The 24,043-nt window shown below is 36.7% G+C and overlaps 3 protein-coding genes across 3 annotated transcripts; 1 reads left to right on the plus strand and 2 right to left on the minus strand.

The window, feature by feature from the left end:
- The first annotated feature begins 2,173 nt into the window (after positions 1 to 2,173).
- LOC146133216 (decapping and exoribonuclease protein-like) lies at positions 2,174 to 3,999 on the plus strand. The gene is made up of 2 exons (XM_083397927.1): positions 2,174 to 3,090; positions 3,412 to 3,999. Exons 1-2 carry the CDS (start codon positions 2,290 to 2,292, stop codon positions 3,751 to 3,753), a joined length of 1,143 nt encoding a protein of 380 aa, XP_083254053.1. The 5' UTR covers positions 2,174 to 2,289; the 3' UTR covers positions 3,754 to 3,999.
- Positions 3,951 to 21,524, minus strand: LOC146133217 (outer dense fiber protein 2-like). The gene is made up of 18 exons (XM_083397926.1): positions 21,353 to 21,524; positions 20,751 to 20,900; positions 19,750 to 19,935; positions 17,571 to 17,636; positions 17,156 to 17,277; positions 16,749 to 16,878; positions 15,825 to 15,950; positions 15,564 to 15,701; positions 14,682 to 14,813; positions 13,878 to 14,113; positions 13,039 to 13,185; positions 11,389 to 11,578; positions 10,772 to 10,906; positions 10,078 to 10,176; positions 8,903 to 9,085; positions 7,843 to 7,956; positions 7,345 to 7,437; positions 3,951 to 5,255 (listed from the first exon to the last, which is right to left on the minus strand). The coding sequence occupies exons 1-18, from the start codon at positions 21,437 to 21,439 to the stop codon at positions 5,076 to 5,078; spliced, it is 2,514 nt and encodes an 837-aa protein (XP_083254052.1). The 5' UTR covers positions 21,440 to 21,524; the 3' UTR covers positions 3,951 to 5,075.
- LOC146133218 (uncharacterized) lies at positions 21,508 to 22,655 on the minus strand. The gene has a single exon (XM_083397928.1). The coding sequence runs from the start codon at positions 22,593 to 22,595 to the stop codon at positions 21,642 to 21,644; it is 954 nt and encodes a 317-aa protein (XP_083254054.1). The 5' UTR covers positions 22,596 to 22,655; the 3' UTR covers positions 21,508 to 21,641.
- Between the last annotated feature and the right edge of the window lie 1,388 nt (positions 22,656 to 24,043).

A 24,043-nucleotide genomic window follows, 5' to 3' on the forward strand; every position in this document is an offset into this window, starting at 1 on the left:
AAGCAGAATAGTCCATAACCACATAGTATTACGATCAAAGACATAATAAAACCAAATACGCAGTAATAACAACGGCAGAATAAGATCGAAATTTGTCTGAAAAATGCCCAAACCTGTCGGATTAATTTATCACTTCGTGATAAAGCCTAAACAAAATGTTTACATTCGATATTGGACAAATGGGTGACACCTGTTGGACATCGGCCGATTTGGTGTTGATATTTGGGCGCCCTAGTTTGAACGGCGTCATTGGAGCTCCTCTGTGTTTTTATCGGATTACTTGCCCCTGTTTGGGGTTAGGGGCGGAAAATTATTAATGGGTGGGGATACAAATTAGGTTAAGGTTGAAATTGTTATGATGGTTAGTGATTAAGTTAGAGGTGGGGTTAAGGGTTAGGTAAACAGTTGTTTATGGGCCTTATTTCGGCCGTTTATGCCGATTTATACGTTATTGCGACTATTAGGTTTTTGTCCTATTTTGGTTTTACTCCTAACTTTGTTTCTATTCCGACGTTGATATTGTTCTAATTTTGGTCATATAGCCCATCATACGTACTACCAAGAGAGAAACTGGAATAAAATTATTTTTTCTCCTCTCATTAAGTTTCTTGCGACGCGCGAACATACCTACCGACTATCTGGAACTCAGACATCGACAAACATGTACCGGTAGGCTATACAGATCAGGGGTGGGCAACTTTTGATAGTCGTGGGCCAAACTCAGAAAGGTCTCTGTGGGCCGTTAAATGTTAACTGTGGAGACTTTACGCATCTTTTTATAACCGTAACGATAGTTAATAAGGGATAAAACTATAGGATATTTTGACATTTACACTCGACGGAGGAACAAGATTTACGCAAATGCAAAAAAATAATTGCTTTTTTGTTTTATATGAGGAATGGCCCAGCTTGTGAAATAGGTCGCGGGCCGGATGATTTGCGTTGCGTGCCGGATCTGGCCCGCGGGCCGCAAGCAAAGGCGTAGCTAGGGGGATGCGGGGTGTACATATGTTCCCGGGCGCCAAAATAAGGCTTACAAATTTTTCACAACAAGGGCAAAAAGCGATTACAAGCAAGATCGCACCAGCGGCTGTGGCAGACGTCATCTGGATCTGATACGCAACCCACACCCAGACTGATGCTGTTACCAGCCATCACAGCAGCCAAGATACTGATTCTGCGTAGGGCTGGTTTCGTCTAGCTTAGTGCTCTTAACCTTTATTAAACCGCGCCCCTCCGAAAAGCAATTCGGTACTTTGGAATTACATATTAGTTAGACAACATAAAAAAGAGTAAAGTGTATCGTTGGTCGCACGTATAGCGCGAAAAAGCTCTGTTTATTTGGTTAAATTAGCTAAAAAAGGGTTCGTGTCTCCGTGTTTCTAGCCTGTCATCATGTATATAAAATAGTTGGAAAAGGGATAACTTTTATCGTTTATCCGTAAGTTAGCCAAACTATAATTTACATAGAACCGTTTTTCTTCGAAAAACATGCAATGGTACTCACAGAGACTTTGTGCTAAACATGTCAACAAAACAGGAAAATAACAAGAAAACAAACGTGAACTTTTTAGAAGTTTCAATCGTTAAGTTGGGCAAAACAACGAAGTTTGTACAGGCATAATAATGATGCCCGGCCCAATTGCACAACTATACTGTATTGTTCACACTAAACATAGCCCTAATCGGTCGTAAAAGTAGCAATTATAGCTTATATTTTGTTTTTATATTAAGAAAGTATAGGCCAGTATTAGTATTGTGGTATAATTTTTTTTTCAAAATTTTGGTCGTAAATACGTTTATTTTTACTTTATTTTTTTTGTGCTAGCGCTTTGGTGCTGTGTAGCTTCTGGTTGAATTAACATATTACGGCAGATTTAGGTCTTATTCAGATCATTTCATTCTTATTCTGTATTGAATATTATTGCATATTTGGCTTTATTATGTTATTAGTCTTAATAATATGGTTATAGAGGTTTTTCTGCTTTAGGTATTATTGCTTTTTAGGTCGCTGAGATCTGAGGTGTGCAATACTGATTTTTGCATACCCAAGGTATGCGCAATCCTACTACATTTCAACATTTTTTGAAATATGAGTGTGCAATGTACTAATTTAGGTGTGAACAGAAAATTTAAAAAAAATATCTTGTTTGTACCTGCCATAGAATGCAGACTGGACCCTCATTAGGTAGCATATGTGAATAATGATCTAAAAAGTATACTGTGGTGTAGACTGGAGCAACGTAACAAGTTGACATTGTGGTTGTTTACACACATATTGCCATCGCTATGATTGCTGTTAAAGATCTACTCCCATCACATTTTAATGAAGATCAGTGTTTCTTGAGGAAGCCAACAGAAGTGGGAAGGTTCTCGCTTGATGGCTCTCGTCGTTTTCACCATGACCGAAGTCAAATGTGTTGCTTTATTCAGCCGAGGGTACAACCAGGATGTAAAATAAATCTAGACCTAAACGACGGCTACAACACGGAAAGATTTATAAAGCGTGATGAAGATGTGAAGGAAAGACTAGAACACTTACTGCAATGGATGCTAATAAACAAAGACCGTTTCACAAACGGAAACACTCAGATCACAGTTGGGAAACCTCCTATAGGTGAATTTCCACATTTTGTCATGTGGAGGGGGCACTTAACAAAGCTGATGTGCACACCGTATGACAAAAGGGACGGTTGGATAATGGCAGCACAAAAAATGGGAAACACTATTTATATAAGTGAAGTTGAATCTGAAGAGGCTGCAACTAAAAGAAGAAATCGGTCGGCAAGAGAGGACTTAATGACTTACTGGGGTGTGAGATTTGAAGGCTACATGACAGGCCCATTTCCTAAACCAGGAACTGAGCCGTGTCAAAACAAAACTAAAGAAGAAACAATTGTGAATACCAATGAAGCATTTTGTTCTGTTGTCAGAAGCAGGCTGAACGAACGCCACTCATTGGTCTATGGTGGAGAAGTCGACTGCTGTCAACCGGTTAAGGTGGTTCAACCGCCAGACTGCTATGTTGAACTTAAGACCAGTCGAGTATTTTCATCACAAAGACAGCAGGATAACTTTTACCGTTATAAGGTTTGATCAAATAGTACAAATACATTTAAATAATTCATTTCAAAAATAACAACTGTAGTGCAACTGTAACTGGGCCTCCATGTGTACTGATGTAATAGTATTACAGTTTATATGTATAGATAACTTAAATTTGCCCATGGTTTTACGTTTTTAATTTTACATTCTCTTTCCAACCTGTATTGAAATCCACACATAATTTTAATTTATGTATATATATATATATATAAACTTTTATGTAAAAAGCTTTTGTGGTACAATGATGCATCACCAATGTTAAACATTGTAAGGAATATAAAAATAATTATTGCACTATGTTTTTAGGCACTAAAATGGTGGGCACAGTCATTCCTTGTGGGAATTCCACAAATAACCTGTGGTTTCAGAGATGATGATGGACATGTTACTGAAATATGCGATTTCCAAACTTTGGATTTGCCACGATTTGCTGACAGACTGCACAACTCCTGGGACAGTGACACATGTTTAATATTTCTTGATAAACTTCTTGAGCACATCAAAGTTGTGTTTCAGAAGTGTCAGAGTCATGATCATGTTTGTTTATTTTATTATAATGCTGTTAGTCCTCATATACAATACCAATGGTCAAATTCGCCAACAGATAAATTCATGCCTCAATGGTATATTGATAGTATATTAAAATAATTGCCTTTGTTTAATAACCATGCACCTCCAATAACCTGTTTATAAATAACATTACTTTTTAACTTCTCTCTAATTTTAGAGACTGTCGCGAAAAAAATGACCTTTCCTGTTACAAATATGCAATAAACCGTTTTGTTTGCTTTTTAATTTCTTACATTTTATTACAAAATATATAAATGCAATAAAGTGTTGTATATTTGTGTGCAACCACTTGCTTAACAAGTAATGTGTGCTGCATAAAAAACATAAAAGGGGGAACCAACATCTGTTGTTCACAAATCCGCAGGCAAGGCAACAAGGACGGTGTATGCAGAATTATAGATAGGACAGCATCTTCTGATTAAAACTAAATGGGGAAATTTAGCATGGCGTAAAGAAAAAGGGCTCAAATGTGTTTTCTTAAAGTTGTGGTGCGTAAATGTCAAGAAGATGTAACAACAAACATGTAACTGCATTGGAAAAAAATAAAAAGCATTACCAATTACCACTACACATCAAGAGACTAGCTAAGCTCAAAATATTTTACAAATACAACAACTATTATATCCCTAATAAAACCATACGTCAACTTTTTAATAATAAAACACATTTTGTGACAGCAAAAAATTATCCTGGCAATGAATAAATTTGGTTTTATGTTTTATGTAGTCACAGTTACTGAAAGATAAAAAAACGGCACAAGAAATGTTAGGACTATCTTATGTGAAAAGATGGGACGTGAGTAAACAACTTTGTCAAAACAAACAATGGAATTATTCTGAAAGCAGAGTCGATCACAGTGAAAAAGTACACTTTTCCGTTGTTGTTAACCAATGGTACATATTAGAAATAGTTGGGACACCTTAATATTGTAAGAAAATAAATTTAAATGAGCTGTCAATTAATAAACACATTGTTGTATGGTACGCTTAGACAATGGAAGACCTAAATTAGCAATTGGACGAATATAAAAAGCTTAAAGGCGTGTCTCTCCACTCTCTTGTCATTTAACATAAATCTGCAAGATATGAAAAAGCATAGAATGTAAAACAAACTGATGCTTCTAGTGTATTTTGCGTGGGCTTTTTATGTAAGTCTTGAATTAAAATCAAAATACATCTAATGATATTTCGTTTACGAATTTCGCATATATATATATATATAGCACATAAAAACGGTTACTTCATGTCTGTCATGTAATGCATATTTGTGCACTTTGAAGTTTGAAAAAACTTTGAAGACAGAATTTATTTCGCGCAGAAGAATTCAGGTGGAAAATACTTGACATACAGTGCGACAACAGGTGCACCGGGGCCTTATGATACGCGGTTTCTTCCTTTCGGTCAGTACGGCGAATAATCACTTTTCTTTATGGGCGTGGAAGTCAAGGAAGTATCGCCGAAGACGTTGTTGTAGGAGGTTTTGAGGAAGTCGACGTAGTTGCGCATCGATCGGTTGGTGGACTCAGCCTGCTCCAAGCGGTCTTTGGCGTCCTGAAGTTTGCTCTGCGATTTGCGCTCGCACTGTTCGAAAGTTGAACGGAGAGTTGTGGGTCGTCGGGTTATGGCATGATAGGTTGACAATTAGGGATATTCAAAGTAGAATGTCAAAACCTTAGATTCGAATTCAATTCTTCTGTTTATATGGGTAATTGGAACCGCTATTTTTAAATGTGTTATCCTGGTAGGTTGCGCCTACATACGCGAGTGACAAGTTTGGATTAGGCTAGGGCAGTGATCGGCAAACTGTGGGCCGCGGCCCAAATGTGGGCCGCAGAGCCATTTTTAGTGGGCCGCGAGTTACTTTTGAATAGTTTAGTGTTATCATGTAGTTGTGGGCCGGCTGAGAGCCGTACGTTCATTTCTGTATTTTAAAAGTTCATGTGGCTAAGAATTATATTTCCTAGCGTTGTTCAGGCCCGCTTGCCAAATGGGGCCCCGAGAGTGCCTATCAAACTATATATTTGCCAACGTTAACTATATGTAAACGCAAATTTTTTCGCGCTTCGCGCGTATATTCTTCGTTTTAAACTATCGCTATGTTTTACATTATCGTATGGCAGTGATTTTGGCATCAAAGCGCCGTGTAATATTTCACCTTTACTTGGTGTCAACAGTCTAACGCTGTGTAAACTTAGACTCCCTGCAAATTGCAATTTCTACCAAAATATATGTAGTTAAATATAATTTTCTATTCAACTTTGCAATATGGCTATTGTATCATGAGTAACATTTATCCAAATTTCAAAACAAGATTAACGTCATGGATTTCTTTCTACGTGTTTCGTGCGAACAATTTACGTAATTGCGGGTGCCGTCATTCAGCTGTGGAGATGATATAGTGGTAAACTTTTTCGCGCGATAAACTTGCCTTAGTTGCGCAATACCACACCGGTTGGTTGGAGAAACAAGTTTCCCAAATTACTTGGACTACGATGTTACTTTTGAAGTCAAATGCAAGGATTTTTATGTACGTTTATGTTAAGTTTTATACTTAAATCTATTCAGCCAAAAAGCGACATTCTATAATTTCTTGCGTCGTGTGTCTCACAACTGTACAGTTTATACTATAAATGCCGTTATTTCAAGCAATATTGGAATTTTTTAAGTGCCATATGCCTCACGTATCCTTTTAATTGAAGTTTTGCCAATGTAAATCTAATGAACCCACTCTTTTTTTGCTCAATTAAACTGGATTTTAGCCTCATATTTGCCCATGAGTTCGTTCGAGAAAAACAAGTGTTTCTAACTTTGTGACGCCATTCTAATGCCTTAAACTTCTGACACCGTTTTCGTAGTGGTTTTACGTAGTGGGCCTTTAATAGCTCCGAAAAGAGTATTTTGGGCCGCGACGAAAAAAGTTTGCCGACCACTGAGCTAGGGCCTATAGCGCTGGCGAAACAAGTGCTGTGAATGCTTTGAACGTAGCCGTGCAGCAGTGCAGCAGTGCAGCAGTGCAGCAGTGCAGCAGTGCAGCAGTGCAGCAGTGCAGCAGTGCAGCAGTGCAGCAGTGCAGCAGTGATTTCAGGGCGACCAATTACTTGCCCGATAACATTCGACTTATCATTGAGTGTCAATCAAATGTTATTGTGTTAGCGTCTAATGTCAAGTATAACGTGTAATGCCAGGTGCAGAGATTTCGTTTTTCCTAAATGGTCAAGTCGTAAAAAATAACATCGTAAAATGCGTAAAGTACGCTACGGGTTTACTCAAGGTCAGCTTTGAGGTTACTCGGGATCTCCAAAAAATAGAATGTAAAACATCACCTAAAAATATATTTTTTTGGTGATGTAGATTCGAAAACTATTATTCTTTAATACTTTTGATTATACGTTGGACATCCCCATTAACAAAACAACAAAATGGTTTTAATTCTACCTGGAAAACTAAATGTAAACACAATAGTTTATAATGTTAAAATGTAGACTGTTAGAAATCACCTCATTTCGGTCAATTTGAAATTACTAACTTTACTTTACGATAGTAGATATTTATTGTCATAGAAGATATTTTTGTTGCTTAAAATCTAAATAATTCCACTACTTTTTTTTAGGTTTTGCATCTCAATGACAAATAAATTTGAAATAGTCTTGGCGTTTTTTCGGTTACTCACGTCTTCTTTACTGCGTTTTATCGACGCCACGTCAGTTTTGAGTCTTGTTATTTGCGTTTCTAGATCGATGATTCTTGCTTGGGCGGCATGTTCCTTCAAAAATATCATATTTAAAGCATGGCATTGCGAGTTAAACCAACGGTTCACAAACTATGTTTCTCAAGTAAAACTATAAATATTAAATAATGCTGTTCACCAAATAATAAATTATGTTCGAGTGACCTACGAAACCTGTGGCAAGTATGGACCTGTGTACTCGCTTAGTTGGTTAAAGGTCCCAGATAGGGCAATGAGTTAACAAAGCCAAAGGGGACTCAAGCGGTATGAGTTTAGACGTTTTGATTTAAAGATGTATTTAGTTTACCTATGAAAGCATCAGAAGTAACTGTGCGTTATACGGTCAAGGTATATTTGTCTAACTAAACGCCAGGTAGAGCATAAATTGGGTGTACATTGTATTTTTTCTCCCAACGTTACACATAAGCTGCTGTGACGTACCCGGACGGCGGCCTTTTCGATTTCACCTTCGACTGCCTTTCTGCTGTCAGCAACCGCCGCCTCCAACTGACGTTTGAAGCTCGCCTTCTCGTGGTTTGATTCTTCCAGTTTAAGCTGTTGGCACAAAGCATTAAGGTTGTGTAGCACAAAATCAATGGACACAAGCTGCGTTACGTGTTGCAGTTAGGTATTTGTACAGAAATTTATAAAAGTTCGACATAAACACCAGTATTCACAGGCTAGGAGCGATGTTATACACACACGTTTCTTTGATTTCATGGTTGCATTATACACAATAGCTTTTTATAATTACAAGTATATTTTTACATCGTCTTTTACAACTTATCCTGCTTATTCGAGTATCGGAATCTACCAACCATGGCGTTTGCGATCATTTAAAAATACAGTAACGAAAGCAATTAAAAGAAATATATCAGTTTGCCTATATTTTATGCTTTAACATAAGGATTCTATATTTGGAAATCCTAAAGCGAACTTTGCGTTTTTCACTGAATGTGTGATGTTGGAAACCATCTTTACCCTTGCAAAAAAAAATGTCAACCCGATAAGTAACGAATTTTGCTTAGTTTACCCCGACGCCCAGCCAAAGCCATGCGCAAATTACTTTATTGGTCCAAAACGAATTAAATAGCATACGCATTAAGGTAATATAAGGTGGTCGGTTACCATATGCTTCTGTCGAGATTATTTTAGTAATCTTGACGACAGATTTCGAGCTCGTAAAAATGACCTCTTGGTAGCATATACAGTTACACACTTACACAGTTGATATATAAACATGGCATAAAAAACATAAAAAATATAAGAAAAACAAAATCGTATAACGGTAGTCTTTGGCACCACACATTGCAGAACTTATCTCAGTTGGCTATTCGAATTCGAAAGCAATATTCTGAAAACAAGTCGGTCACAACTTAGTGGCTCTGACACGCCGTTTTAATTTACACATTTATTTCCGCCTTTAAACAGCGGACTTCGAAATTTTCGTCTTGGCCAGGTTTGAGGAAAAAGATCAGCACTCACAGAGTCCCCCGCTCACCTGTAGCTGCTGTATCCGTTCGTCCTTGCCAACCGTGTCCAGGACGCCCTCCTTCACTCGAACATCGCGGTCATCCAGTTTGACCTGCAGGATTTGCAAGCGCGCCTCCAGTGCCCGGTTCTCGTCGCCTAGGGCAGCGATCCGCTGACGTAGGGTCGACGACTCGTCTGCCTTGTCCTCTGACTGGATGGGACAAAGGAGATAGTCACAGGTAAACGCTTAATGAGTTATGTTAACACGGGAACACACAGGGGTTATCTGGGGGGATAGCCTTGTAGTATTTAATAAAGAAAAACCATAAGAAATAAGCAATACGAACTAAAAGTTTAGCAGTATAGGAGCAAAAGCAACTGCTAGTCTAACATTTGCTGCAGTGAACCAGTCGTGTTTATGACGTCACCATTACACTTTTCAATTAATGAATCACGCGAAGCCTCAGTCAAACAATTTTTGACAAAAATGAATGGACGCTCAAACATCTACTTTAGCTTGTTGTGCAATGTGCATACTTAAATCCGGATATTTTAGCCAAATTTTGAAACAATCCGTCAAGATTTTTTCCCAATTTTGAAATGTGTTTTTCATTGACTCTGGTTTTTGTATCATACACTATAATTGGGGGTCGTGCAAGTTATGGAAAACTTAAAAGGGGTAACTGCTTTAAAGCAACGAGGGGTTTGGGCCCCGTTGTTTGTTAACCGGACTGTTTGCCCTTTAGGGTTCAGGGTGTGTAATGGGTGGAATTTAAGTTGGGTTAAGGATGTAGATTTTGGTTGAGTGATTTAAATATTATTTTGGCAGTTGAGATCCTCTTTTGACGGGTTTAGGCCTTATAACGATGTACGCCTTTTTTGACTTGGTCTTTTTTGACTGATTCCAAATTTGGTTTCGCCATGTGGTGATGTTATTCCGATTCCGTTTTGTTTAAGAGTCCATTTTGGAGCAGCAAATTACCCTCAGGTGACATTTTTCCGATTTACAGCTGTGTTGATTACCATTCAACTTGAAAAATAGGCAATGCCAAACCGAAATAGATAACACCGGATTTCTATAGTCAACAGTGTGCTAATATTTTTTTATCCTTCTGTAAATAAACCGGTTTTGTTTTTTGAGCAATGTATGGGCCTTTCCGCTCTATGGTTTTAAGTTAAAGTAATCTGTCAATATCTCTCTACCTTATTCGTAAGCTCGGCGATGATTCTGGTCTGCTCAGCCGACCTCTGCTCATAGACGTGGAGTTTGTCCTGCACATCTTGCAGCTTCATCTCGGTTTCCTGGTTAAAGACATGAAGTTATTTTACTTCTAACAGGATGGGTGAACAAGTTCTAGCAAGACGATCAATATAGTTTTTTCGTCGTGACGGGAACCTTATTTAGCTAATTTATCATTCATACCGTGTCTCTTTTCCAACTTACAAATCATTTCCTATAATAAAGCTCTTACTTTCATTACTATCAGCTTTAACATTTTCTTGAAAATAATCTTTGATTGGCCGATTCATATTTTTTTTACAAGCAGAGTGGTCACATCTCCATTATTATTACGCATGTTCTTATTTTCTAGACAAAAAATAAAAGGGAGAAGAATTTGTTTGGCTTAAGACATGAATATTAGTTATATAATGGCTTTAGTATTCTTTTGGAAAGAGTTTAGAATCACTTATATCCAGCATCTTCAATTTTGATGATCACAACTTTCAATAAACAAAAATATTAAAGAGTATGTGTAAAAAAATCTGTGAGCAGACTGAGCACCCTTGAAGCTTTATCCAATTTTTTAATTTTCTTTCTGAGAACCCTACCACGTAATCGCCACATCTCTAAGTTGCGGTATTTCTATCGTGAAAAAAGAAAACAAAGAGAAATTACCTTGAGCAGTTCAGGAAGTGGCTGAAGGTCCCTCATGCGGTCCAGCATCTGCTCCCTGACCCTCTCGATCTCGCTGTTACCATCGTCCCTCATGCGTCTTGAGCTGCGTTCCACGCGCTCCGCGTTCAGCAGTGCCTTAAAAAGGGGAACGAGCGGTTATTGAAATTTGCTCGTTTGTCGATTATAATCAAGGTGAATATCCAAATCAAAATCCAGTCTGACAAAATTGGTCGGCAATCGGCTTTTGCATTACTGGTATGTTTAAGCGGGACACGGGGCGCACCAGGACTGCGTTTGATTACTGCTAGACCTGGGTAAATAAAACCTGGCATATATCATGTAGTTTTCTGTGAATACTGTTCAGACTTCTGAAGACTAGGGCGAAAATAAAACCAGAACGAAATACAAAGTTCAATCATTCTTAAAATCAAATTAACTTAATTTAATTAAGTATGACAGAATAAATTTGTCTTTTATGCAAACGTTAATACGAATTATACTGCAACGACCTCAGGTTAGATACACAATCGTTTGACATGAAGCTTTAAAGAAAAAATCGAAAACGTTCAAATCAAAGGTTGTTACATCGCCGCCCACCACAGACTCTTCATTTTTACCTCCTCGGCCTCGTTTTTCGCCTTGCGCAGTTGCGCTCGCAGATCGGCCTCCAGATTCTCCTTAAGCCTCAGGTCGGACTTCAGGCTGGCGGCTTCCTTCTGAGCCTGACGACATCGCTCGTCGGCCAGGGAGGCGTCGCTCTTCGCTCGCTCGCAGTCGCTGCGGTAGGCGCTGTTGTCCGCGCTCAATCTACGTCCAAATAGCGGCATGCTTCGTTAGTTTTTTTTGGCAACCGTAGCGCCGTTGCATTGCTACCGTGAGCCAGAGCGCTTTGGTGGTAGCACACATGAAACTTTAGAGCAGGGTTTCTCAACCGTAGCCCTCAGTCCCCTCACTGGGACCATGTCTCCCGAAAAAAAATATTTAAATATTTTACTCTTAATAATTTTTTTGGTACCATTTATGAGCAGTTCCACAACAGTCGATCACAGGCATACCAGTATATACACTGTTACGCCACAAACGACATAGTTAGTATGTTTGCTATACTTTTTTAATGTGGTTTTACTATTTTTATTCATTCTGTTTTGCTCTTTAAATGTTTTTTTGAGTATAGCGTTAAAACTTAGCCCACAGTTTGTCAGCATATTTGTTTGTGTTCGGCACGACAGTTAATCCAATGACAAAATCGGTCAAATTGTAACGAGCCTCCCAGGCGGGAAGCGACTAATGGACTTTTAATCGAAGGGTCACTACTGATTTGTTGTAAATAGTTATTTGCTTTTTTTGTGTTTTATATAAAGTCTATTTATCGCTGTGAGGTAACATGCTTAGTGTCAGGTTATAAAGTTAAAGTTTGCCTATTCAGCGTGTCTTGTATTTTCTGCATTAAGAGCCGGTGTTTCAAATCAAAGACACTTTAAAGTTTTTGCCCTACACATACTTCGGGCTGGCCATATGGGTACAAATCTTTAGCTAGGTATTGCAAAACCAAAAAGTCACCAATTACATAAACTGACAGTTGACTTAAATTTGTGGCTTTTAATATGACTGTAAAACTTTATTTTAACGTTTTGTAACACATTTTTCTAAAACGTTCTTTGACGCGTTAGTAGGGATGTTTAAATGTAGAATTTAGTCTAGTCGTACGCACGCCGTTGGCAGGCTTGGATAAAGGCCTGTCGCTAAGACAAAACAATTACTGTGCTGCCGAATATAAACAAATACCTTGGCAAGATCAAGCTTTGTAATGACTAAACAAGTTAAATTAAATTAAAATAAGGTGGAATTTTTTGTTGATTAATGGCTATATTTGTTATTACCATGAAGTAAAACAGGTAAAAAAACGTAAACCTAATTCTAAGTATTTTTATAAGCAGGGGAGGCACGAGGGTTAAGAGTGATTTTGGAAAAACAGAACAGTTGTCGCTTGACATGTTGTCTCCTAACAGAACACGAAAAACGAAGTCACTTTGAACAAAAATCAAAAAGCCATACCATTCAATGAAATCGAGATATTTCGCAGTGTACAACGTTTAGGAAAGCAAATTGTGTCAAAAAAAATAGCGATTTGTTCCAAGTACAAAACACTATTTTTATTTCAGAACGTGTACGGTCTCGACAATGAGACACATAACCCGCTTGTCATGAAAACTAAAAAAAAAAACGTTCCAACGACTGTAATACGCGTCCAAACATTTCCAGCTCACCGATCTATCTTCTGTTTGTAATCGTCCTCCTTGCCTTGAGTTATGAGCTCGTTGCTCCTCAGCGCCGATTCGAGGTCGGCCGACTTTTGTGCCAAATTCTGCACGTGGTCGTCCAAGCGACCTTTGTCGTCGGCGGTGCGCTGGTAGCTAAAAAAAACGTTTCTTGGAGGTGGCATTTCGACGGGAGGGCGATTCTATTCGGGTGAAATAACTGGCTGCGTTTCGACCATAGGTATAAACGAAAATTCGCAATTAAATGGATTTGAAAACGGCCGTGGACAACGCCTGAATACACATGGCGTCTAAATTTCCACAACATTTTCGCGAATTTATTCGTTTAAAAAATGGTTCAACGTAAGAAGAGTGTTCCATAGGCAATTTAAGATGAATAGTGTGTTTCGAAAAAAATTAATATTATGATACAATTTCTGGACACAGGATTATTCTTTTTTAATTTAAATTTAAATACATAAAGATTGTGTATTTAAATGAGTATAGTTTTCTTTTTGTTTTGCCGACTGACATGTTTGGTCGCTAAAGGTTGTCTGTTCGAATAACAAATAGTGTTCACGACAAGAGATTCTATTGTTTCCAAATTATACGTCTTACCCTTGTTAAGCAGAAAAGTTGGAAAGATTAAAACATACGTTTTTCATGTACACTGCGTTTGATGGGGAAGCCACGGCTAAATTCCTATATATGACATTTGACAGAACCCTACAGTATCGGACAAGTAGCGATACCAACTACTAGCATTGGGCATCGGCTTCCATATACCGGACATCTTAAACGACCATTCAGAACAGCGCACACACACACAACAAAAACACGCCTCGTACCGTTCCCTCCACGCGTCGGCCTGCGACCTTGCCTCCTCAAGTTTGCGCTCGCGGTCCTCCAGTCGCTCTTCTAGGCTCCGAAGCGCGTCCTCGGCCTTTTCGGCGCGGTTTCGCTGCGAGCGGGTGGCCTTCTTCAGTCCGTCCTTTTCGCGAGCGATCATCTCGCGTTCGGAACGCGCAGCGGCCGTCAGTTCCTCGGCCTCTCGCCGCGCCACGTCTGTGTCTCGTTCCATGTTCTGCGTGAAAACGATTGAGTCTTGTGTTTTCCCATAGTTTTCTTGTTTGTCAAGTTTTTCGTCCTGTTATAGCAGTGTTATAGCAGTTTTATGGCTAGCGGCACCCCTCAGAAATAACAAATAGATTGCGGCACCCCTGCAAGTTTTTTTTCCGTGGGTAATTCACTAGAATGTCACAATAAACGGAACTGGAACAACACACATCAACTCTACACAACGTATAGGAAGGTATAATTGGATTTATTCCATTTTAACCTTTCCAAAAAAAGTTGTAAGAATTGAGCAAAAATCAGATTCTTAAATATCGCTCGGCACCCTTGAGCATTAGAAATGGCACCCCGGTTGAGAACCACTGTGTTATAGTGTGACATCTACGTTTTCGTGTAAATGACTCTAAAATTGGTCGGATTGTGCCCGACTGGAGCCGGATCACAGACAATGCTGTTCACATTGCAGGATGCTCACTTGCTAAGGTTAAAACAAAGAGGCGATCACAATACGTGTTACGAGGTTCTTTCAATAGTTTTTCGAGATAGTTAAAAAATAAAGCGATAGAGATACAAGTAACCTTGAGCTGCACGTGCAATCTATTGTTTTCCATCTCCTTGGTTCGGAGTTCGCGCTGCAGATGAGCCCTGGTCGCCTCAACCGACTTGTTTAGTTCGTTTAGCGTTCTCGCGTGGTTCTTTTCCTCGCCAACCTGAGTGAAAAAAACGTTTGGTTCAACATAAAAAATTGGGCTTACCTCGTCGGGGCAGTGTTATGGGAATTCCAAACAGGACAACAAGGATTGAACACAAATTAAACAGGCGTTTTGGAATGTAAGGCCATAAAAAATCGACAAAAATAAGGAAACCATAACGTGAATCTTGCAAAACAATTTAATAAACTGTTGTCAATCTGGTAACACTGTTCATTTCAGACAACACAGATTACCTTGCGTATACGAGAGAATGTTGGCGGACACTATTTTTGGCGGACGATTTTTGCTTCGTTAAAATTTTGGTAACTTGGCGGACATTATTTTTTAAAATAAGAGATAAAAATAGAACGGTATACAACAATTACTTGATGTTAAACTATACTCAGGGTATACAAGATGTCAACGATTTAATATTATTGAAACTTAAAAAGAAAGAATGTGCCCTGCCTATAACATAATTTAACAGTTATTAAACTTAAAATGTGCTGCCCGTACGACTGAAGATGACCTCACAGACCCAGTTTAAGAACCACTGGGCTAGCGCGAGATATTTCGAAGATGGGTAAAATATTAATCAACCGAGAAAGTTTTGCATTAACAGTGGCAAACAATAAAATCTTCCAAATCACAGGCTCAGAAAGCTATTGGAATGGTTTAGGCTCATGGGTGGCTGAATTTAGTAATACCTGAAATGCGCAAAAATATGCACAAGGCGTTTCTCAAGGAGTAATGTATTTGACTATTAACCTGTGATGAAAGCTGTTCCACGTCATTTCTCTTCTGAATCAGCTCGGATCGCATCCGGAGGATTTCGGAGTCAGAGTCGGCCATCTTCCTTATGAGGATGTCCCGCTGCTCCTCCAAACGATGTACATCTCCGATCGTCTGAAATGGAAGCATTTAGCTACCGTAAGAACAGAATCAAATTTTTAAAACATACCTAATAATACGTAAGGCTCGGCAAAAATGTAAAATATAAAAAAACGTGGCGGAGCTCTCGTGTATCACCTTGTGTTCGGACTGCAGAAGACGTCGCACTTTTCGGTTTGAGGTTTCGAACTGGTCGAGTTTTTGAAGTAGGAGTTCTCTCTGCTTACTTAGCAAGTTGACATCCGACAAGGCGAGTCTTTTTTCCTGGCATTAAACGGAGTTTTATAATTTCAGTCTATTATTAGTATTCATTATGGATTATTAAAGTTATCACTGAACCATGGACTAGGGATTGCTGCGCAGTTGTATTACGCAAGTAACAAACTATAAACACCTGATAGTACTTAATACCAAAATTGGTAAAGTCCAACGTGGCAAGGTGTCAGTTGTATACAGCAAAAACACTACCGCAACATAAATACACCATTCGTCGTATATAACCAAGGTTGTTGGGACTTTCCACAATACACTAATTTGGCATTTCATGAATGCGTGATCAACACCAAACATTGGATTGGAACATGACACCAAACCGTGCCATACAATAATCCCTTACTTCCGTAATCAAGGTGTGCACACATATAAACCAGTTTGAGATTTATGTCAAGTATATAGGTTAAAATATAGAGTGAAACACGACAAAAATACATTTTGGAGAGTAAGAAATCTCATATATTTGGCGTTAGAAAGTCAAAGTATTTGAATGTCATACATGGTGATATGATGTGCGATGCAAAAAAAAACTAACTAATAATAAACATAAATAGAAACTTAATTTTTTTAAATAAAATGTGTATACAATACATATTAGTGGGCATGCGCCAGTGTCAGTTTTAATATTTTGCCTTAAATGAACAAAATTTGCAACTTAACCAATTGCTGTCAAGTATTTTTAGTTCTATTAAGCGTGATATGTTGCTGTAGATATAAAAAATGTCAAAAGCGAAAGAGCTAAGTGAACATTATTTATTTAAAACATGTAGCGTTAACATATTAACTTACATATTTTAGCCTAGCAGCAACATCTCGGAGTGCGGCCACTTGCTTTCCTGCTTCCACTCCATTAACCTCTACCTCCACCAACTGGTGGAGAAGTGATTCCTTGTCCGATGGAAGATCGGACACCTCTTTTCTGCAAAATGTACCAGGCTTAGTTTTAAGCTGTTATCTGTTATACAAGAAAATTATAAGTATGCAATTGGATTAAAAGCGTTAAATTTCCAGTAATATTGTTTCTTAGTATATTATATACACTTTGAACTTTAGTTAAACTTGAATTAAACACAATAGATTAAAATACAGAAAGGTATGGCAAATAGTTTGCAACTATCTTAGGTTTTATTTATTTTAAGAAAAAAAATAATTGAGAAAGTAAGTGCACACAAACAGGTATAAAACAGTTTTTTTACAAGCTAGCGGCCATATCATCAGTGTGCTTCTCCACACTCTTGCGAAGTCTCATGTTTTCTTTTTCGGTTTCTTCAAACTCTTTGGTAATGTATCCAAGTTCCTTTTCCTTGTCTTTCAGAGCCTTTTAAGTATAATGAGTAAACTATTGGTTAAATTCTTGCTAACATAATACACCGCGGTACATATACATGTTTCTTTTGTTGCCCTAATACAAAGAAAAACAAGCCCATTATACAAAGCCTTGATCAACAAATACAATTAAACACTTTAGCCTAATGAAATTGGATAAGGGGTGTTAACCATTTAAACCAAACACTAAACATTTTTACAAGCACAAATATCAACTCTACAAAAGGCTTGTTTGTGTATGTTCAGTGATCAATTGTATATGGATATTTATGCCTAAATAATTACAGCATGTGAAGCCTCCAAAAGCTCTTCCCGTTTTTCAAGTTCTTCTTCCATCTTTTTGACTTCCATCTGAAAAATTATAAAGCATATTTTTGGCGTGATTATGCCAATTTTTTTGGTTAAGTCTAAAGTTTTGTTAAGAAGCGAAAACATAACACATATCAAGATCAAGATTTTGCACTCGCATGTTCACCAATGCAAGTATCATTCAAGTGTTATTTGACTAAGCAAAAATGAACAGTGGTTGTTTACTCGGGTTAATTCGTCAATTTGTTATTTAAATGCTAATGATTGAAGGACAAGTATTGCATAAAACATGTATGGTACACGCTTGTACAACTACAACATCGAATAAGACAAGTGCATTGCACAAACAAAAAAGCCCTAAGCATACAATATGGCATTAACAATCTCTGCCGGCCAAACCAAAACTTCCTAAAACGCCCTGAAATAGATTAGCATGGTATATCATTGGTGAAAACAATCAAGAGGACAGAATATTCACATACAGCCTGCCTGTAAATTTTTAAGCCTTAGTTGATCCAGCCAAGTGCTGACATTTTTCCGACCGGCTAGTGTAAAATAATTCCATATCAACACTGCATGTAACTTCAGTATTTGGATAAAATCGAGTTTAACTCAGTACAGTATGTCTGAGAGCACAAATGATAACAGTCATTTACAATAGTTTGAATTTAGGCTTTGGTGTATGCCTTAAAACTCATTGCAGCTATCCTTTTTCTGTAACTTGTTTGGGTATTAAAGAATAGCCTTAGCAAAACTATATAATATATACTTCAACATGCACTCAACTGATAATTCTAATCATAATGCTAATCCTTTATTATTTCAAAAGTTATACAAACATGTTAGAGCCAAATAAAATAAAAACACCTTGTCAGTTTTTCTTGGCGTACTACATTTTTTCCAATCTGATACTGACAGTACAGGTTGATTACCGACATTACTAATTTCAGAAATCGATGAAAGCTTCTTGGTGAAAGCTGATTGCAATGAAATCTGAGCAAAACTGAAGTCTTTCAGTATCAATTCATTTTTTGAATAACAATTAATATAAATTAGTTTTATAACAAGTTAACAACTAAGTTTTGCTTTGTCTCGCAATCAATTAGACAGCAGAACTCTACCATATCGGGATGAGCCTGGTCCATGGTCGAACCAAACACCATAAATTAATGTATATAAATGTAATGTACCTTTGGCTGACAATCTCCTTCCTCATTCTCAAAATCTGTTCGTGCAGAACTGTCAAATATTCAGTATGTAATGATAACAACACAACCCAAAATTAGTTTCTAGGTAAACATCTGCAATCTGCATACTAGAGTTTATAACAACCATGAACTTGATTTATATAAAAAAGGGTTTAGCAACCTGTCAACAAATATAACTGGGTCGGAGTTGGTCTTGACCACCAAATTTTTTGCAATCTCTTCAATTTTTTCTGCTTGGGTTGGACACTTCCATTTACTTCTGCTAGGTTTAGTCTTAGCAACCAGCTTTTTTAAAGCTGCTGCGCAGCGTTCATCTGTTTCATTAACTTTTTCCGGTTTGGAAAAACACTTAACATGGTTTAAAGGGTAGGCTGGCCTCACACTAATGGCATCTGACTGGGCATCTCTGCAAAAATAAGACAGTACGTCTCTATATTGGTAATTTACATCTTAGCTATGGGTCATTGCTATTCTAATTATACGGACAAAATATGCTTAGGGATTAACACAGTCAATACTGACTCATAAGTTATTAGGTCAAGTCACCAAAATATATTTGGAAACAACCATAAAACGTAGAGCGGATGATATTTAACACCTATACTTTTGTCTTACTACAACTCAATCATAAATATTTTCTCCACTATGTTAGATATAAAGCTTACTGATTTACCCTGATGTATTGCTTTCACATTTGAAGCTGGACACATTACAAGACTTGTTATGTGCTAGTGCCTGACTTATGTTTGATGCCTGTCAACAAAATTCAAACATTAAAGGCAAAAAATAAATATGATAAGGTAATGCTTGGGTTACCGCTCTTGTTTGCATTTTTTGAAGTTTTCCATATGGTTAAATGATTACTATTTTATAAATAAATTAAGAGACACACAGTTTTCAACAAAACATTGAAAAAAAGGAAAGTCACACTTCACAAAGTAACTAACCTCGTTTCTTAAAGTACCAACTTCTGACATCAATGTTTCTATCTTTCGTTCGTATTCTGTCAAATGTGTCCGCAGTTTGTTATCTTCTTCAGTTGAAAGGTCGCTTGCTTTAAGAGGAATCTCATCAGGAATATGAAGATTGATATCAAGCCGGGGTGCATTTACCTCCAGTTGAGTTTTTGATGACTGTTGACACACATATATACATAACAATATCATTTTGATAAAATTTAAATAATTGTGTGATGAATTACTTCGCATCCCGCTAATAACCTGAACATCTAATAATTAAATATCAATCAAGCATTACTGGGCAAGCGACTAACGTGTAATACCAGGTGCAGCGTCGCAACTTAAATCCGTTAAGTTGCAAAATTGACATTCCCTTATTGAAAGCTGTGACAAAATGCGCTACATGGTTACTTAAGGTCAACTTTAAGCCAATAATTAGCGAGGTTATGCACAGCGTAATTGGTAATAGTAATGTTGTATTCTTTGCAGTACATCATTTGACTGCATAACAGATGACATTAATCAAAAATAGTACAACTAAAACACAACAATGTTTATGAAAAAACAGTATTGTGTAACGTGTAGTATTTGCCCAAACAAAATGAAGGTTAAAAAGTAATCTAATAAAAATATACTAGGATTCAATATTCTGGATTCGTTGCTCTAGATTTCAAACCTAAAATTCTAAATTCCACTTCATAAACATCCCTATTGAAGTCATAAAACAACTTAACTTATAAACACCGCTCTGGATATGTTATATGTCACCATAATTATCCCCTATTACTCGCGCTTGGGCTTTTACTGTTTTTTGATTGTTTTCAATTATACTTTAACGTAATGAAGCATTGTTGCAGAAAGTTTGTCAAGAATTCAATGCAATTTGTCTTTATACAGTGCCACCTGATTTCTCTATTTAGAATTAGACAAATACAGCCATTTACGAAGATTGCTATGTTGCCTTTTTACAGTTTATTGCTAGCTCTTACCTCCCATTTAAATTGCTTATCAAGTTTATCTTTTATGCTTGTCTTTCCAGGGGCTGGAATCCATGGGTCATTTATGGGCTTAAGTTTTCCCCTGGGTCCAGATCGTACACTATGACGCAAATTACTTGGTCTTGCAGAAAGCTGTTGGCTCTGAAAAAAGGGATTTTAAATAATCATTTAAAATGGGTAACATATGTTTGATTTCAATAAGCTCCAAAAATGTTCAAACTCATGCCCGACTAGAATGGTAATATATTTCCAGAAAAAATGTAATACGGCACAATTTTTCTGTTATTCTATGCAAAAAAAAAATAAAATAAACCATAACGTAAAATAGGATAGAACATATTGGCACCTCTACACCCAAGGGTATAAGAGTGTAATTGGACTTAATTTGCAGAATTGATTAACTAGGCAGTTAATAAAACAAGACATTAAGCCAGCCAGATAGACTTGTTTCCATCAAAGTTTTTACATTTTTAAATAGTATAAATCTTCGGCAAAAAAAAGAGCTTGTGTCAAATCAAGAATATCTTTACTTATAAATGTAACAAGTTTTGTTTGTTTCAAATCATGCATAAATAGTTAGACTTTTAACTTACATCTCTAATTTCTGTTTTCTTTGGTTTTTTAACATGAACATGAAGCGGTGTGTTGTCTTGAACATGTACGTGTATGGGAGATGACATTCTTAATATTCAACAGAGATTACTAAAAGCAGGGAATAAAAAGTTACCTAAGTATAATAGCACTGCGAATCATATACAGAATTGACTTATACAACACCTAAGAGGAAAATATTTAGAAACTGGCAGTAATGGAAAATAGTTATATATATACAAACTTTGAAAAAAATAAGGAAACAGAACAGTAAAAGTGGAAAGCAACACACTATTCACTTTCAGATAACCTATTTTGCAACTCTGGTATCAGTATATAAAAATCATTTAACTCAATTGCGTCTTCAACCAAATCAGAAATGTCAATTGGGCAGTTTGAAACTTTAATCTCAACAAGTTTTGGTTGATTTTGAAAACTCCTTTTAAAAAGCTTAACTTCAATACTGGATGATATATTTAACACATTCCTGTAGGCTATTTCAAGAATGTCAAACTCAGTTGTTTGCTGTACTAATCTTACATTACTAAAATCTTCATATTGTTTTAATAAATGACAACTCTGAGTGGGTTCCTCAGACATCAGATTATGTGCATTAGGTTTACTGTTAAACATGACATTGAGGTCATCCGTATTTTTTATAGCTTTGTCTATAAATGATGACAAAGCATTGAATTCCAAATTTAGGTGTTGTAGAGTTTCTTCGTGTTCTTTAATGCACGATGCCCCTTCCTCGTGATTTTTTATTTCTCGGTTAAAAATATGGTCAATTTCTTGGATTTTTTTCTCAAGTTCAAAGCATTTTTCTTGTTTTGCTTCAACTTCAATCACCACTTCATCAAGACAGATAGTTTCTTTTGCTTTGTTCCAGCTGTCCTCTAAGAAGCAGAGTAACTCCTTTTCCCTACTATTTGCAGTGTCAAATCTTGCATTGTTCACATTAGCATTCTGCAAACTATGTTGCATCCTTGGTTTGATGTCACCAATGGTAAGCCATTTGTTAATTGACTTTATGAATTCATTTAGGAATATTGCATAACTTGTAAGGTCAATGTACTTCTCTCTTGAGTTTTTTACCTCCATTTGGAAATTGACATAGTCAACTGCTTGACTGGAGTTTGCATATTCATGTTCCTCTAGTTGCGAGTTAAGATTTGAAAGAGTCGCATATATGCTATGCAAGCTTTCTATAGCTGGCGTAGATGTCTTCTCAATTTCAACAGTCATATTCAGTTACAAGCCTTTTTTAAATACACAGTATGTTGTTCTTTGTTGATATAAAAAATGTAGAATACAAATGTTTGTTAAACACTTTTTCAAATGTTTTTTTAAACAACTTATGTATTTAATCATTGAAGTTTTAATTTTTACGAGAAATTTTTAATTTAGATTTTTTTTAATTTAACAGTTTTATGTAACTTTTTTACCAGCTAGTTAACTTGCTCATAGACACTTTGATATTGCGAAAACCAATATTAATCTTGGGAAAATTAAACATTAAAACAATAATATCTAGTTATTTTTCTTGCATTATAGTATAATGCTTTGGCAATAGGTTGTTATTATTGAAAGCAATGTATATTTGAAAGTTCGGGACAAAGGCAAGCCGAAAAATATCCACTTATCAAGGAAAAGGATCTACATAAATTTAAAATAAAACTAAAAAAACAGCTAAAAAAGAAAATTATGTGTATTAGTGTTGAAAATTACATGCATCATAAAAGTTAGGCTTCTTTGAACAATTGGGGAAGGCATAAACCTTGTTAGTCTCTGGAATAATTTTTACCAAACCCAGGATTTTGACTATTCTCTTTTACCTACTGCAACCTTAGCACATTAGATTCATGATCATTGCTGACTAACACAAAACCAGAGTTGTAAACAAGTCATTCTGAAATGACTTAAGTCCCAGTCAAGTCATTCATAAAATAACTTAAGTCCAAGTCAAGTCTTTTTGTATAAATAACACTTGAGTTAAGTCCCAGTCCAAGTCATCGGTTGCCCAAGTCAAGTCATAGTTAGAGCAAGTCAACTTTAAGTTCAGCTCTTGTCCAAAAAATAAAACTTTAAATTATGAAAACTGGCAAACTCTTTCGATTATTATGAGCAACTCAAGCAAAAAAATAACACAAAAGCAACATATTACAAGCAAATTGTTTTATGTACAAAGATTGGGATAAATAATGCAATTTTATAAATAATTGCTTAATTAAAACAATTTATTTTAACCTAAGTCATTTGTCCAAATGGCTTAAGTCAAGTCAAGTCATTTTCCCAAAAAACTTAAGTCAAGTCAAGTCATTTTGCCCAAAAGACATAAGTCAAATCATTAAAAAACAGTGACTAACGTGCACTTAAGTCAAGTCATTGACTTAAGTCATTACAACACTGCACAAAACACACTACATTTATAATTTTAAAACCTTGTGGGATCTAAAACCGTATATTCATTGAAGATTTAGTAAAGGTTGGTAAAGTCAATTGAAACAGACTTTGCGAACGATATACATTCGTAAATGCACGTTCTCTTCCATTTTACGCCATATTTACCTACAACCAACATCCAGCATAGCAACAATACAGAAAACGTTAAAACATTTTCGAGTTTAAACGAAAGGCCAAAGATAAAAACGTAACCCGACGCCCGGCTAACGGTTTTGATTGGTCCATTTACT

This window comes from Ascidiella aspersa, chromosome 9, assembly GCF_963924565.1.
Source record: "Ascidiella aspersa chromosome 9, kaAscAspe10.2, whole genome shotgun sequence".
In the NCBI taxonomy this organism is placed as follows: domain Eukaryota; kingdom Metazoa; phylum Chordata; class Ascidiacea; order Phlebobranchia; family Ascidiidae; genus Ascidiella; species Ascidiella aspersa.